At 38.1% G+C, this 17,066-nt stretch overlaps 3 protein-coding genes across 3 annotated transcripts; 2 read left to right on the forward strand and 1 right to left on the reverse strand.

The window, feature by feature from the left end:
* The first annotated feature begins 2,185 nt into the window (after positions 1–2,185).
* On the forward strand, positions 2,186–4,797 carry LOC119066054 (beta-alanine transporter). Its single transcript, XM_037168279.1, has 9 exons — positions 2,186–2,453; positions 2,537–2,632; positions 2,691–3,181; positions 3,243–3,621; positions 3,869–3,963; positions 4,037–4,152; positions 4,203–4,376; positions 4,430–4,480; positions 4,552–4,797. Exons 1-9 carry the CDS (start codon positions 2,344–2,346, stop codon positions 4,795–4,797), a joined length of 1,758 nt encoding a protein of 585 aa, XP_037024174.1. The 5' UTR covers positions 2,186–2,343.
* Positions 4,798–5,193: 396 nt separating this feature from the next.
* LOC119085999 (gastrulation defective protein 1 homolog) lies at positions 5,194–7,531 on the reverse strand. Its single transcript, XM_037196574.1, has 7 exons — positions 7,375–7,531; positions 7,194–7,309; positions 6,999–7,129; positions 6,840–6,932; positions 6,243–6,784; positions 5,511–6,174; positions 5,194–5,450 (listed from the first exon to the last, which is right to left on the reverse strand). The coding sequence occupies exons 1-7, from the start codon at positions 7,448–7,450 to the stop codon at positions 5,216–5,218; spliced, it is 1,857 nt and encodes a 618-aa protein (XP_037052469.1). The 5' UTR covers positions 7,451–7,531; the 3' UTR covers positions 5,194–5,215.
* Positions 7,532–11,382: 3,851 nt separating this feature from the next.
* LOC119086000 lies at positions 11,383–15,423 on the forward strand. Its single transcript, XM_037196575.1, has 5 exons — positions 11,383–11,629; positions 13,271–13,760; positions 13,836–14,459; positions 14,526–14,998; positions 15,074–15,423. Exons 1-5 carry the CDS (start codon positions 11,501–11,503, stop codon positions 15,203–15,205), a joined length of 1,848 nt encoding a protein of 615 aa, XP_037052470.1. The 5' UTR covers positions 11,383–11,500; the 3' UTR covers positions 15,206–15,423.
* The last annotated feature ends 1,643 nt before the right edge of the window (positions 15,424–17,066 follow it).

A 17,066-nucleotide genomic window follows, 5' to 3' on the forward strand; every position in this document is an offset into this window, starting at 1 on the left:
ACTAACAATAAACCGTATTTCTTTTCCGTCGGTCTTATCAAGAACAGATGATACAATATTGCTGTCGATTTTTTTTTCATCAATGCCCCTTCGAAAAATCTTGTCGCTCAAAATCCTTCCCCTGTAGTGCTTACGTTATTTATGGATGTCTCCTTATAATTTTTTCTAAATAAATTCCTAAAATTGCTACAGGTCAATAAGTCAAACCAATTTTGGAGGGAATGTCCTTCGATTTCGTTTTATTGTTTAATTTTTGTCTTTAATAGCGAAGCTTTATAAATTTAGTACTTTGTAGCGGAACAGGTGTTGAGAGTGATTTGAATTCTTTTATGATTAACATCATTTATATAGAAGGCAAATAATTTTTTTTTGTAGTTCAGTCCGTAAATGTAGTATACTAGTGCATAGATATTTATTTATAATGAAATTACATATATACGAAAACTGTGATAGGTTATGTTTTATAATATAGAAAATCTGTTAATTTATTGTTTCACAAATCATAAAATAGATTTGATGCTATACTCATGTTTGTAAATCGATGAAAAATAAATTTATCTTTGCAAATTTAAGGTATAAAAAATTTGTATTAAAAACTGTAATTAACGTTTAAGATTAATAAACAAAGAAAAAATGTAAATAAAAAGGAAAATCAACTTTTGCAGTCATTTTGAATTATCGAAAACATTATCTCCAGGCATATTGGCATACTGGCATTACGTCAATTTATACAAATAATGATAGGTAGCTTCTCCGTAAACAATCTAGATAGTGTAAATCGCAAGTTTTACGTCAACGAAAGGTGCGGAAAATTACCTTTGAAATGATACCCCACACGACCCTGCACCTTTTGTGTGCCTCGAGAAATTTCTGTAAGAACAGTGTAAGTGTTCGGTTGAAAACTTTAACTGCACATATTTCAGTGTGGACGAATTTTAAAACCAATAAGTCCCTATTCGGCTCAACAGTACATGTTATTACCTTTCTAATGACACCCCACACGACCCTCTACGGCTCGTGTAACTGGAGAAATTTTTGTAAGACATGTGCAATTTTTTTGGTTTTTGATCCCCTTTCACCAGTCACAAAAGCTTCGAAGAATTTTTTTGAAAGTGGTTTTGGCTTCTAGGGTCGAATACCTTCCTAGGCACATATAAAAAAGTCTACTGGAAAATGCGTCCGATTTCGGTAGGCTGTTTTTCAAAAGAATCCCTCTGAAAATCCACAGAGAATTTTCTTTTTGAAAATCCTTTGTCAACGAAATTTGCAAATAGGGCGTCAACCTCTATAAGTGAAAATTGAAATCTACAAAATATAAGAAGAGCACAGGAACCGAGAGCCAGGTCATTCCTTCAACAACGGCTAATCATGGCGATTCAGAGAGGCAATGTGGCAGCGGTTATGGGAACGTTTAGGTCTTATGATAAGATGGAAGAGATGTTTTTTATATTTTGACGTAATTTTGTATTAATGCCAATTTTTCAATGTTTGTTCTAATGCTGACCAATAAAGACCATAAATTGGCAGTTCTTATAAGAAGGACTCCAAATTATTTTACGTGCATGACATCATCACGACAACGATATCCAGCACAAATATATGAATGTTTTGTATGATATTGTCATCAAATGTTGTGTATCTCTTAGTTTTCTCCCTTCATATGGTACCTGAATTTTGCAAAACGTATTTGTAATATATGAATCTACAGTCTAGATGAGACAATAATTGTATGTCATTTTCCATACAAACTCCACTGCGACTGCACTTCAATGTTCAATAAAAACGAATTTTCGACAAGTATTCGACCCCCTCAATACTCCACCTAAAAGAAAACTTCATCGAACGTGTAAGTGTGTCAGGGTCTTAAATTCTAGGCACCCGTTACACACAGCATAATACAATCATTTCATTCGCAAAATGAAATCATAGATCACCTATGAATAAAGTGCATTATTTAATTAGTCTTGATGGAAATTGGACCAAACCGACTGAACATGATGTTCACTTAAATTTACTCGACACAGCAGAATGCATAAATTTACGTTACCTTTCCACATCCACCGTTCATAAATATGTCTAATCAAAGCAACGATTAAATTATTAAATTGTTACAATAAAAATTAGCAACAACGGTAGAGATGCAACCTCTATTACGCAAATTAAACAGAACAGTCTTTGAATTCATTCAGTTGATGTCGGGTCGTGCCATTGCTGAGGACCGTTTTGTGTGTGAACATGAAGTTTTCGTCATAGAGGATTATAGATTGTTTAAAACCGGATACGGATACGATTTGCTTGGATATTGGGACTTTCAAGAAGTGCTCTCCGATTCGTTGAACCAAAATGGATTTCGATGCTGTTTTGCCCGATGTAGGGTCTTTCGGAATTTATCAAAAGCTAATTATTACGATGCTGCTCCCTGCCGTTTTACCGTGTGCCTTTCACGCTTACAGGTACCTACCACGCTTCTTGCATTAAGCGGGATATACAAGATAAGAGTGTGCGAAAGAAGTAACGATTTTTATTCGATATTTAGTCAGCTGTTCATAGCATCCCGCCAAGCCCATTGGTGTCGTCAGCCCGATTTAGAACCATGGGCTAATGACTACCCCGAAATAGTCAAAAACTTAAGGTTTGTTCAATAGATAAACGAGTGACACAGAATGCGTAACAATGATTTCCCCTAAAAGCATTCCAAAGGAGTTACGAGACGGTGATTTTAAATATTCGGAGTGTAAAATGTTCGATCGAAATTACAGTGACATTGTACGGTACCTGAATTCTAAGTCACCAGCGGATCTAGCCCAGTACGGATTTCAATATGACGAGGATGTGGATACGATCAATGAATCGCATTTAATTGAGTGTACGTCGGGCTGGAATTATGACCGAAACATGTTTCCCAATACAATTGTGATGGAATGGGATTTGGTGTGCAGCAAAGATTTTTACACAACGTTCGCTCTTGTTCTATTCGGTGTTGGTGGCCTCATAGGAAACTATGTTTTTGGATACCTTCAAGACTATTGGGGACGGCGACCATCATTTTTCGTTTACCTATTTTTAGAAATCGTGGCATGCGTACTAAGCTCTTTCGCGTGGAATTTTCCTAGTTGGATGGTCTTTCGATTTATCGTTGGAATTACTGTGCCAGCCATCCTGGCTAGTCCTTATGTGTTGGGTAGTTCCTCGATGCATTGGGACATACAATTCAATCATTATGAAAATATTGTGCATTTCAGCTATCGAACTTGTTGGCCCGAACCATCGAGTCTTCTGTACGATCGTTTTGAATATCGCATATTCACTGGGATTAGTTCTACTGTCAGGTGTAGTGTATCTCGTTCGTGATTGGCGCTTCCTATCATTGGCAGTTTCCGTACCATTGCTGCTACTATTTTCATGTTTCTTTGTGCTACCCGAATCACCAAGATGGTTGGTAGCGACCGGAAATTACAAAAAGGCTGCAAAAGTTATGAAAACAATTGCTAAATTTAATCGAAAAACTATTCCAGACGACTACGAAGAAGTACTTAGAAGTAAGATGAAAAGTAATAGTGCCATCGGTACAATAACTCCAGAAACTGTTCAATCGATTGGCATTTTGGACTTATTTAAAACGTAAGTTAACCTTTTACGGACGGCTATTATCATCTGCTATCGACATCAACTACAGCTGCGAATGATTACGAAACTCTTGAAAATGAGACTTTAAAATCACTCGAAAACAATTGAAGTGAAAGATATTATTGCAGTTTGTCTTAGATCAAACGAAGTAATAGATTCGATAACTGTTCTGATGATATCCTTGCCGTCTGTGAAAAAAGTTTGTTTTCTTGGCATTTAAAGCCACACTTTACACAATTAGATACAACATGAGAGCTAAAACGCTTATCATCACCTTCATTTGGTTTTCGAATACATGCGTCTATGTGGGACTGTCATACTATGCACCGGCTTTGGGTTTGTTATTTCTACTTGTGTTCCACATGGGAGCAATTTTTTTTGCAAACAACAAATTCTTCCAATCTTTAAGGTGGAGATGAGATTTGGAACTTTTTCTTAGCTGGAGCTGTTGAGTTCCCAACTTACGTTTTCCTGTGGCCGGGTCTCATTTATATTGGCAGAAGGTGGATACTATGCACATCAATGGTTAGTTTAACGCACTTCAAGCGTAATCAAATAATCCAAGTAAATTCCAGATCGTTGGTGGGGTGGCGTGTATACTAACTTTTTTGGTTCAACACAATCAAACGATCATGTTGATATTGTATTGCATCGGTAAAATGGGAATATCATCGGCCTTTGTTGTGCTGCCTCTGGCAGCGTCCGAACTGTATCCGACGGTGGTGAGAGGATTAGGAATGTCAGTTAGTGTAAGTAGAGTTTTGCAGATTTGTTGTATAAATTCAAACTGATGCCTTTGCAGTCTGTAATCGGTATGATCGGCCCTATTGTCATACCATTAGTGAATCACATGGTAAGTAAAGTGTATTTAGTGAAAGAGAGTCAATATTCTAGCCTGGGATTTGTAATCCTCAATACGAACAGGGAAGCAATATGTTGGTGCTGCCCTTAATTATTATGGGTTCACTGCTGACAATTGGTGGTATGGCAAGTCTCTTTTTGCCTGAAACGATGGGTAAACCATTGCCGCAAACTATTGCAGATGGAGAAAATGTTCCGCTCACTAATCCGTTTGCCGATCTGTTCAAGTGCAATAAACGAAACAAGAATAAGAATGATGGGCTCGTATGCAATGTATGCAACATAGAAATAAAAAACCTGAAGCTTTAAAAATTAGTCTCTCGTTCTCAAATGCTTAACTTGTAATTGTTTGTTCGGCTCTGGCAACGAACCTCCCTCTCGGAAAAATAAAAATCTCCAAACAAGCATGTAATGTACTATTACATGACTAGGGATAAAAAGATGAAAAGTAGTGTTTTCGTGTGAATCCGAGGCGTAGCCGAGGTCAATAAACACACGAAAACCAGATTTTCCATTTTTATACCGAGTTATTAATGGAAAGTGAGCTCAGAAAAGTTACTTTTTCATTAGTTTTCCGAAAATGCAGTGAATTCCGATATCATCCGAAGCGCGCTACAGTAAAACATACCTTCGAACCTGTTTTTACTCGGGAATACTTGGCTTGAATTCACCCCATTCACTTCGTCAACAAAACTCCTTTGTATGTTGGACAGGTAACATTTATTTCCTATTCAGTTTTCGGTTTCTTAGCATCAGGTTCTTCAGAGTTAAATATAGCATTCGGCTGAGTCTTCTTGTAGGCAGGCGTGATCCAGTATGGATTTTCGGCCGCATCTTTAGCATATTTCAAAATTGCTTCTCTTGGATCTTGATCGTCCTCCACTCTTTTACTCAAACCAAGGTTTCGGATGACATACGAACTCAATGTGCCACCAGAAGACGCCACACGACCACCTTGACCACTAAAAAGAACGCTTGTTAGAACATCATGAACACCCAAAACTACCACACATTCAACAAACCTGGTAATGGGTAAATCTGGTCTTCGTGACTTGACCGGATCGAGACGATCTTTCTCTTGTTTCTTCCGTAACGATCGCGATTTCTCTTGACGGAACATTGGCAGCGCGTGTGGAGTTATTACTTGTGTCACACCAACGACCTCGGCATGTTTCTTCTTCAAGTACGTTTTTGTAGCGCACAGTTTAGCACCTCTCATACTCTTCTTATCATCATAGTAGCACTTGATGACCCCATTTCCGCAACCGACAAAAATTTGGTTCAACTTTGGATGCCACAACGTCTTAATGACATGCGAATCGGTCACGGGTATTTTGTTCACCAATTCGAATGTCTTTGCATTGTAGATGACAACGTGCGCAATTTTGTCACCCTTTCGCAATGATTCACCCGTCATGATCATTGAATCGCAGGGGCTGAAACAGCAGTCGGTTGTGTCGTAACGCGAATACAAGTCAACGAATTCATGCAGAGGCGCTTTGAAGTTTCGCAAATCCCACAGTTTCATCGTTTCATCACACGATCGGGTTGCGATTTGTGTGCCAAGATGTGTAAAGGCCAAACAAGATATTTCACTGCCTTTGGTATGGGCATTTCGAACGCAGTGCGTATTGTTGACAAACATTTTCCGTGTGTCCCATGTCTGAATGCTGCCATCGTTGCAACCTAAACAATTTCACCGGAAAATTCAGTTGATCTTTTGAGTTTTGAGTAATTTATCTATAACAACCAACCTGCTGCGATTAAGGTGGCGTCGCGATTGTAACTGCAAGCGGTTGGTATTGTTTTCAGACCACCTTGGGCCCTCGTTTTTATCAATGACTTGTGCTCTTTGGAATTGAATGCAGTCCATATTCTTATAGTCGAGTCCATCGCACTCGTTAAGAATTCATCCTTTCTGAATGGGTGAAAAACCCCGGCAGTCAATTGAGCTACATGACCTTTTGTCTTGGACATGTCTGTAATGTATTGATCGCCCTTCACGCATTCCATTTTCTCGAAACCATCACGGTCCAGAATTTTAGCCTGAGAATTTCCCGACACAACCAAAATTGTGTCGCCGGTAACACTGTACTGAATGTTGCGAATCGGATGATTTTCGCACGGTTGAAGGGTTCGAAAACTCTTCATGTGCGTGTCCATGCCAGCAAAATCCCAGAAGCAAAGTTCGTAATCAATTGAACCAGAAGCTAGACGGGCACCGGATGGATCACCTGCCAATGCCAATACGGCTCGACTCCCATGTTGCATTTTTACTTCGTGTGACGCCGGGATTCTGTAAAAGAAATGATTAAAACTTTGTGGATTGGTTTGCGTCTGCTTTTACGTACTTCTTGAACAGATTTGTGTCCTCGTCATCTTCATCGCTACTAGCGTCACTCATTTCGTCCATGCTGTCTTCATCTGCACCTTTCGCATTCTGTCTGAAAAATACAAGAATCGATGAAATTGGAGGGTTGCCTTGACAGTAACTTACTTATTCGACTTACTCTTTTTTACTCTTCTCAACTGGAATCGGTACCGGGCCAATCACTGTTTCATCATCAGACTCGTCGTCGTTTGGCTCATCGTCGAGTAACGACTTCCTGGGTGCATTTTCTCTGGCTCTGTTTATTTGCTCCTAATTCAGAAAATTTTATCCGTCACACAAATGTTTCATCAAATGATTCGGCGAGTCCACTTACTGTTATATCGAAGTTCTTTGCCTTACGACCGAATGACGAGATTCCCATAATATTTTTCACATGCTGCGTTTCTACATCGTCCTCAGCTTTGGATGTTTTGCCAAAAGTTCCAAATCCTTCGAAAAACGATTGCGAATTAAAACGTCAATTCCGTTTTTCGTGTAATCAGTTTCACACTCACCCTGAGTCAATGGAGCGGAATCATCAGATGTCTTCGGTGCATTTAGGTTTATTTTGCCAAATGTTATCTTCTTCATGTTTTTGAAACGAAAACAAAGTTTTTGAAAGTCAATTCATTCAATTCCAAAACAAAACCAATGTTTAAGTTTTCTTCAAATTCAATTGAAGTGTCTTGGGAAGGATGTGCATATGGACAGCAACTGTCATTTTGTCATTTTGAACTATCGGATAATGTATCGTATAGGTTTGTTCAAAGCAAGGCTGTATACTTTGTGGAGGTCACGCAGATCGCCATTTTATTAGATACGCGGGAACACACCTTTTCTATACAAACAAATTCACCAAAATTGAATTTGTATGGCGTGGTGAATTTTTTGTATGAAACGTGGTGTGTAACCCGCGTATCTGCATCTGCGTGACCTCCCCAAAGTATACAGCCTTGGTTCAAAGCACCTAGTTCCAAGTAACTGTAAGCACCAAGGTTCTGAAAGAACATGTTAAGACACTTACGACATGTATATTGTTTGAAAAGTCAACTTGAAAACAATTTTTAGACCCGTACGAAGTACTGGGGTCTTATAGGTTTACGCATACGTTTGTAACACGTCGAATTGGACGCCATGAGTAAGGGGAAACCTATTGTGGTTGTCTAGAGATGTCTGTCTGCACGATAACTTAAGTAAAACGCATCCAATTTTGAAAATTCTTTTTTTTTTCCAGTTTGGTAATGTCAAAAGACAGGCTAAGTTCGAAGATGAGTGATTTTGGATCGACCCCTCCCGAGCTGTGGCCCAATAAGTGCTTTACGGTTTTTCGAAGATATCTCCGGACATTTAAACGTTACACTTGTAAGTGATTCGTCAAATAAAAGGTATTTACAAAAAAAAGTTTATGGAAATCAGATGACCGACTCGTGAGTTAGACCCCTTGGTGTGAAACAGGCACAGGGCGGCAAGCAGTTTTTGCTTGTAGGTCGGCCACATTTGAACATATTTCGTCTGTTTTAGCTTTATTAGATAGGGAAAAAAAATTTAAATTATGTTCTCCGGAGCGTGAGCTAGGTCTCTTGGAGTGAGCTCTTATCTGGCTACTCGGCCGTACAGTGAACGTGGAGTATTTTGTCAATATCTCGAGTATTTTGACCGAATTTCATGATTTTTTTTTTGTTTGAAAGGTATTAACGAATGTAAAGCGTCGGTAAAATTTCCGGTCTCCTAACAAAATGGCTGCCGGTGGCCATATAGGATTTCAATAAAATTGATATATCTTGGGGAAAATGGTACTTAGAGAGTTTCTGTTAACATGGAAATAATTTGTTATGTGTGTGGGGTGTTTCAGGCATTCCATATATAGACATCTATATATATATCTATATTCACATATATTGAGCTATATACAGGCATATAGAGCTATATAATAGCATATTCATCTGTGAAATGTTTATTATCTGTTGTTTACGGGGCTGTCTATATTGCAATTTATTTGTATATGGTAACAAGGCAAAAAAAGATAATGTAAGTGATTTTAAAGGGCGAATAGCTTTTCAGTAGAGAATGAAGTAAAAGAAATGAAGAGTTTCACAGTAAAGGCTTTTGATACGAATAGGTGTTTCGTACGGGTCGGCGTTAGCTATGTTTTTTAGTTTTATATTAAAATTCATTCGTAAGTCCGCTGAAAATTCAAAATTAAAAGCGTCAAACATAAATCAAACGCAATGTCGCATATTGGTGATTCACGATATTCTGATATCAGAGTGCGTTGAAATTTGTATTTTATTTTATTTTATAAGGTCTGAGGCTGAGGTCCTCCACATTCATAATAAACAATAATTTAATCAAATAATTGCATTAGTGATGTCACAGCCCTCGTCAAAGTTCACCGAGATTCCATCGTCTTTGAGAAATTTTCCGGAAGTCATATTTTCGTCCGATAATCATCAATTTTTTTCGAAGTTAATATTTGCCCCGGGAGTACTCGACCTCAGCTTTCCAACGAGCCCATACACGCCCGTGTCCTCGTCCCCTTAGGGAAATGAAATCCGGACTACGAAACCCCTATTTTCGAATTGGCACCGTTTACCACCAGACAGGTGTGGAAGATCAAAATTATCTGAGACTGGTTTTGGGGCCTAGGGACCAAGGCCTAACTAGGCATATATAAAAAAGTCCCGGAAAAAATAGCGCCGATTTCGGTCAGTCGAAATTCAAAAGAATCCCTCTTATGAATTTTTTTTTATTATTTTTTACGGACTTTCAGAAAGAATAATTTGTTTTACTACTTTAATTATTAATCAATAGATTTCAGATCAAAAAGAGACGAAATCCAATTTTAATCGTTAATTGAGTAGTTGTCAAAAAAAAGAAATGTAAGTTCTGCGGTTGAAATTATTTTCTTCGACTTTCTTCTTCAAAACAAAAAATGTTACTTCTCGATCACCACAAAATAATAATCGAAAATTAATTTCGACGAAACTATTAGTTATTTCATACACGATCAAATATGCTAATTTTGTTTTGTACACTGATAGAAAAGTTAACGCGCTGGACGTGTACTGTACGTAGTGGACGTGTAAATTGGCTGGCAGACAGCTATTTTTGGATCGAACTTCGGGAACGTTTAGTACACGTGCACTGCGTCAGTAAACGTCCAGTACGTTTGCTCTGGTATCCGAAATAAAATGAAATTTTGATGTACATTATTTCGTCAAATTTCGTTCTTTTTAATTTTAATTTTTTTATTTTTCGTGTTTTTATTCATTTATATCGTAACTTTTTCTTAGATAAAAATTTTCTCCATGTTTGGTGATGGGTTTGAACTGGGGACCTCTTGATCTCAAAGCGGCGCTTCAATCAATGTTGCAATTAAGACATACTACATTGATAGTTGTATTGTGAAGCGTTGGTAGAAGTAGGTAAACGTGGAGCACGTTTGCACACAAAGTACTTATACATGCTATACGTTAAAAACATGACACACATATGAATAATTCCTTCTTCTTCTTTTTGCGTAATATTTCGATATTTCAACAGTATGAGATTGGAACTCAGGGAATAAAACGTTTTGAAATTTAAATGACTGAATTTAATATTTCTGTTTTTAAGTGAATCCTAAAATCCTGATACAGATACATTCATCTCATGTACGTAAAGGACTTGACATAGTTGCTATTAATATAAAATGCACAGTGTACGAATGTTAACGCACAACAAGTACGATCTTTTGACATCATACTTACCATGCGTATACAAACATCCTAAACGTGTGCTTTTCTCAAACGTGTTGGGCGTATGAGGTAATTTTGCGATGAGGTTACACATACCAAAATTTTACACATGTCCTACGTCGACTACACGCGTGAGATGTATGGCACACATATCGTACGTAAACTTACATACGACAGATTTGCCATACATACCCGACGCATACTATGCATAACAGAAGTATATCATACATATCCGAAGTACACCGCCAAAATCTTTTTTATCAGTGTAACATGTGTTAGTGTAACGTCTTACGAAATATGAATATTATACAAACTGATGTAGGGGCCACTTTTCGCCGTATGTAATTCCTGTCTAGGTATGATTAGTCTAAGGTCGAAAGGGCAACACGCCCAAATTAAAGTGTTTAATTCTCCGCCCAAAAGTCCACAATTCTAAAGATCTGACTGGTAGCCAGATCGTCGACTGTTGAAGATTCAAAAGATTCAACAGTTGGGTTAATATTAGGGTTGTGTGATGGATAAAAGGGTTGAGACTGTAGTAGTCCACAAAAACTTGTTATCATCCCTAGATGTCAAAAATCGATTTACAACTTGCAACAAATCATGGAAGCTATAGAATTCCGACGCACTTGTGTTAGTGTTATAACGGAGTAACATACTTAATACCCTAACGTGTGTTGTGTTAGTTAGTATTTCATTGGCTACACAAAATGTTTTCAATCGGCAGAACCAGCATCAATTCGACGTGATTGTGTTGAATCCATCTATACAGACACATTTCGTTTATTTGCAGATTGCCACTCAAACTAGAGAGAAATGAGTCAGTTCGATTTCAGACTTTGCTGATGAAGTTAATTTTTGCATTTTTTGTAATTAGTCAAAAATTAGAATTAACAAATTGATAATGGGGAATACTGATTCCATTCCTATCGTGTCTCAAGTGAAATCGGGAGTCCAACTTGTTTGTGGCGATGCAAAAGGAGCCGCCGCGACGCAAGAACGTTTCTTTCACGAATGTCCTATAGTTTCTCAGGTTAGTATACTTTATAGTTTCTAGGTTTAATTTCGTTAAATTAATGTGCGCATAAAACGATCAGTTAGAAAATATTTACGGTCAATTCATTTTACCAGTACACCGAGCAATGGTGTAAGAAAAGCTTCACAAATTCCTTAGTAGCCGGTACAAGAATGTTATTCATTTGCTAGGGTTGGTTTATGAACAGTATGTGTAAAAAAACCGTTAGAGGGTAAATGTGACGCAAGTCCTTGAATGTTAACTTCCAAAATAACTGTCAGGAAAAATGTTCAATAATTATTGTGAACTAGGTGACAAAGGTGTGTACTTTCAACGTAGCAGTTACGAGTTCGAAAACCTATGGGCGGTTTTTCTTCCTGATTCCAAATCACTAAAGAAATCGTTTCTACTACGTCGGGATCGGGAGCTATGTCCGTTTTAAGATAAATAGGAATTACATTAGAGTGAAAGAGACAACACGATGTTACATAGCTTTGTCTCTTTTACTCTAATGTAATTCCCATTTAACTTAAAACGGACATAGGTCGCGATCCCGACGTCGCAGAAACGATTTCTTTAGTGATTTGGAATCAGGAAGAAAAACCGCCCATAGGTTTTCGAACTCGTAACTGCTAGAGTCGAAGTGTCAACTAAAATTCACAAAAAAAATTTGACAAAGAAAATTTTAGCCGAGAAAGTGCGTCACTGGTGGCAGATGTTGAGGAAACCCATCAAAGGAAAGCTGTAGAATATAATAATGTTATCTCCTGCAGGTAGAAATACACAAATAAGGGCGGTCAACAATAATTGTGGGGCGATAGGATGCAGGGGAAAAAAGTCAAAAAGTTGCTGTATTCCTTGTCCCTAATTTTTTTTTTTTAATTTTGTAGTAGTGGGCTTGCGTCACGTTCGCTTACTACAGTCCGGGCATGATATCATCACAGTCTATCATTGTCTCAGAGGGGGAAACGACAATGATACAGCTAGTGAGCCGAGTATTTCTTCCAAACGCCAAATAGTAGTAATTTTACATTTTGTCTTATTCACCCAAGGAAATAAAAAATTCCTTCTAATTTGCTTTCTTTATCTCTATTAATTTCCTCCAATAAAAGCTAGCCCATGTCCCAGTATTTTCTGGCGTCGTTTTCCCCTCCATTGTATATTTCTAGATATGTCTCTTATCACTTCTACATTTCTTCATATAAATATTTATACAGACTATTTTTATATTTTGATATTGTTTGCTTGTATGCGTTAATGTTTTTGTTTTGTTTGATATCAACGTATCCACCGAACAAATGGATTAAGAGAAAGTGTTCGTTCTCGGAATGCGTCAGGTCTCAGTGTTCGAATCTGCGGGTAGTCGAAACATTCATTTAATCACCATCTTCTCAAGAAAATTCTTTAAAAACTTTAAATTTCAAATGTAAAAATAGACTTTCACGGACATTCAGTATTTACTTTTAGGCAATATATTCCCAGAAACATACTTCATAGAATTCAATGTTAGCTTACTTTGTGGTATTTTTAGATGTTAGATTACGATCGTTACACTTTTGAATTATTTTCAAAGAAAAAATGACCAGCTAAAGCCTGGTGAGGTCCGCTTTCTTCACTATTTTAAAATTGTCTATACATAGATGTCAATTTCTTTTACAGGCAACGTCTGTGGGCTATTTAATAGCTGGTAACACCAAAGATGCTATAAAAACCCAGAAAAGGTGTGGCAAAGGATTGCTAAGTGTTGCCGATGGAATTCCGGTAGTTGGACATTTCAAAGGCGGTATACATTATCTCGTGGGGGATAAAGAAGGTGGACACCGAGCTATGAAAAGTGCTACTAGAACAACCGGAGTAATGGCTGGTGGTGTTGGAGGATTCTTCTTAGGAGGACCTCCAGGGGCTATTGCAGGGGGAATTTATGGCGGAGTGGTGACGGATGCGGGAACGACTATTGTGACTAAAGAGAAATCTGGATACATTGCTGCTCTTGAGAATGTAATTGAAAATCCAAATCCGGGTGATATTTTCGATTTGTGTTTGATGCCGGTCGCAGATGGCTTAGCAGGGCACAGTGCTGGTTCTTTAGCTAGTAAACTGACTACTCCTACTACTACTGTTGCTGGTACCCAAGCAGACCTTATTAAAGGTGATACATTTTACCTCACACAAAATTTGCATGGTGCCTTCTTATATCAATTGTAAATTTATTTATTTTTGCTAGCGGGAAATCTTAAATTGGAAGCATATAAACTCTACGAAATAACCGAGGCTAAAGCAGGATTAGTACCCGAAATCCAATACATCGATGGCATGAGGCAAGTCTCCAAGCTTTACGGAAAAGCAAGTGCTCTAGAAGGAAACGTTGCTATGTCTTTGAAAGCCTCTGCTAAACTAGCTGCAGAGGTTAAGTCAGCTACAACTTCAACCGCTGGAACAGCAGCTAGCCAAACCGCCGTTTCACAAAAAGAAGCTTTGAAAGAAAAAAAGCGACTGGAACGCAAACGGGAGGGAGAGCGACGAAAAGACCAACAAAGACAACGAGCTGTGCGTACTCCGGAACTTGAGGAATCATCATCTGATTCTGAAACGGAATGCATTTGCATCGATGTCTCAATTCCTGTGGTGTTTTGCAATATGCAAAGCGTCAACCCATTGAACAGATCGGGATGTATGGAAAATAAATTTGACAGATTGAGAGCTGTGATTCAGAGAAATAATCCTGGTATCGTTGCCTTGGTGGAAACTTGGCTGAATGACAGACACACTAATGAATTTGTACTTCAACGGCTCGGTCTTCAAAATTATCACATTTTTCGACAAGATAGGAGCAATGGTCACCATGAAGGTATATCAGACTTTTTCCTGAAATTTTGCTGATTGTGCCTACACAATCGAATTTCAATACTTTTAGACACTTGGCGAGGAGAAGCTCCGACGGGATTTGAAGACAGAAGAGGAGGTGGAATTCTGATTGCTTGGAGAGAAACTGTACTAAGCAATGGAAACTCGATTCGAATGTCCCATGTCACAAGTGAAGCTTTTGCTGATTCCGTCATGATTGCTGACATAACCACCCAGATGAACTGTCGAGCTTGCAATAATGATGAAATAACGAGAAAGTTTACTTTCTCAGTGGTGTACAGAAGGCCTGCGAGAGACACCGACGATTCGAATGTGGAATTGACAAATCACCTAGTTCATATCGGTTATATGGCAGTTGATTCCACGTTGGGTCACAGTGGATGGAGTATGGTTGGAGATTTCAACTGGAGAGATGGCATCGAGGATCCACGTATTTTGAATATTCTTGAAGGTACTGAGGGTGCAGAAGGATTTCCCAGTCAAAGACAACCAACTCATCGAGACGGTGGCTCTTTGGATTTTGTAAGTTTCTATTTTATTGAAAATCTTAATATTGTGCACATTCCTTTGCTGCAATATAGTTACTATTTTATTTAGGCGGTGGGAAGTCCTGGACATATTGGAGGATTGGCGGTGAGCAACGATCTCATAAGTGACCATCATGCTCTTGTGTACACCCTAATCTTGGGCACAGACTACAGTGCAAACAAAAGGTGTGACGAATGTTAAGTAGACTGATGTTTAATTGGAACATAAAGGTGGCGAGCCTTTAACAAAGTTACCCTGTAAAGTGATGGGTAAAAAGGGAGGGTAATTTTTCTTCATATTATTCTGTTAAAAGTTATAATTTTCATTCAAAAATTGATCAGAGTGTTCAATTATAGGTAATGCAGAAACGATCTTTTGTTAAAATTGTTCAAACTTAACGAATATACACCAGTTAAGACTCGGAATCGATTGTCATAGTATTACAATGATAGTTAGTGGGAAATTTTCATTCAGGTCGAGGAGATATTCACACATTGCGTACGAAAGAAATAGCAGAATCTTTGGCCCAACACTCCTGAACGCATTTTTAGACCCGTACGAAGTACTGGGGTCTTATAGGTTTACGCATACGTTTGTAACACGTCGAATTGGACTCCCTGAGTAAGGGGAAACCTATTGTGGTTGTCTAGAGATGCCAAATCAATGAAAAAAAAAATGTCCGTCTGTCTGTCTGTCTGTCTGCACGATAACTTGAGTAAAACGCATCCGATTTTGAAAATTCTTTTTTTTCACGTTTGGTAATGTCAAAAGACAGGCTAAGTTCAAAGATGAGTGATTTTGGATCGACCCCTCCCGAGCTGTGGCCCAATAAGTGCTTTACGGTTTTTTGAAGATATCTCCGGACATTTAAACGTTACACTTGTAAGTGATACGTCAAATAAAAGGTATTTACAATACCGATCGACAAAAAAAAGTTTATGGAAATCGGATGACCGACTCGTGAGTTAGACCCCTTGGTGTGAAACAGGCACAGGGCGGCAAGCAGTTTTTGCTTGTAGGTCGGCCACATTTGAACATATTTCGTCTGTTTTAGCTTTATTAGATAGGTATTGACCGTACCAATCAGGGAAAAGGAAGTTTTTGAAATTAAGCGTGAGCTAGGTCTCTTGGAGTGAGCTCTTATCTGGCTACTCGGCCGTACAGTGAACGTGGAGTATTTTGTCAATATCTCGAGTAAATTTTGACCGAATTTCATGAATTTTTTTTTTGTTTGAAAGGCATTAACGAATGTAAAGCGTTGGTAAAATTTCCGGTCTCCTTATAAAATGGCAGCCGGTGGCCATATTGGATTTTAATAAAAGTGAAATATCTTGGGAAAAATGGTACTTAGAGAGTTTCTGTTAACATGGAAATAATTTGTTGTGTGTGGGGTGTTTCAGGCATTCCCTATATGGACATCTATATATATCTATATTCACCTATATTGAGCTATATACAGGCATATAGAGCTATATAATAGCATGTTCATCTGTGAAATGTTTATTTATAGGAAAATATAGGTAAATATAGCGGTATATAGCTGTTTAAATAGGAATTTATGAAAGTTGACTTCGTAAGGGGCTGTCTATATTGCCTCCGGCAATTTATTTGATAAAAAGGCAAAGAAAGATAATGTAAGTGATTTTAAAGGGCGAATAGCTTTTCAGTAGAGAATGAAGAGTTTCACAGTAAAGGCTTTTGATACGAATAGGTGTTTCGTACGGGTCGGCGTTAGCTATGTTTTTTTTGGTAAGTTAAAATCGTCATAAAAAATTCCAAACCTAGTTGGCGCTACAGGAAAATTTTGATCACACCGCCTTCGCGATCAACTCGAAAGTGTCTGAACCTGTTCTTTCAGTACCTTCTTGAACACGAACTTTGACAAACCGAACAACCACAATTTCATCCACAGCAACGTCGCTTACGTGATATTTCATACATATCGAGCAACGTCGCCTACGCGATTTACACAGAAATATTATTGAGGTTATGGTTCTGTGGATGAAATTTGACAATTCATATGGCCTTGTAACAAGCCTATAGACTGTTATGATCAGTGCGA

Source organism: Bradysia coprophila, chromosome IV (genome assembly GCF_014529535.1).
Source record: "Bradysia coprophila strain Holo2 chromosome IV, BU_Bcop_v1, whole genome shotgun sequence".
NCBI lineage: Eukaryota > Metazoa > Arthropoda > Insecta > Diptera > Sciaridae > Bradysia > Bradysia coprophila.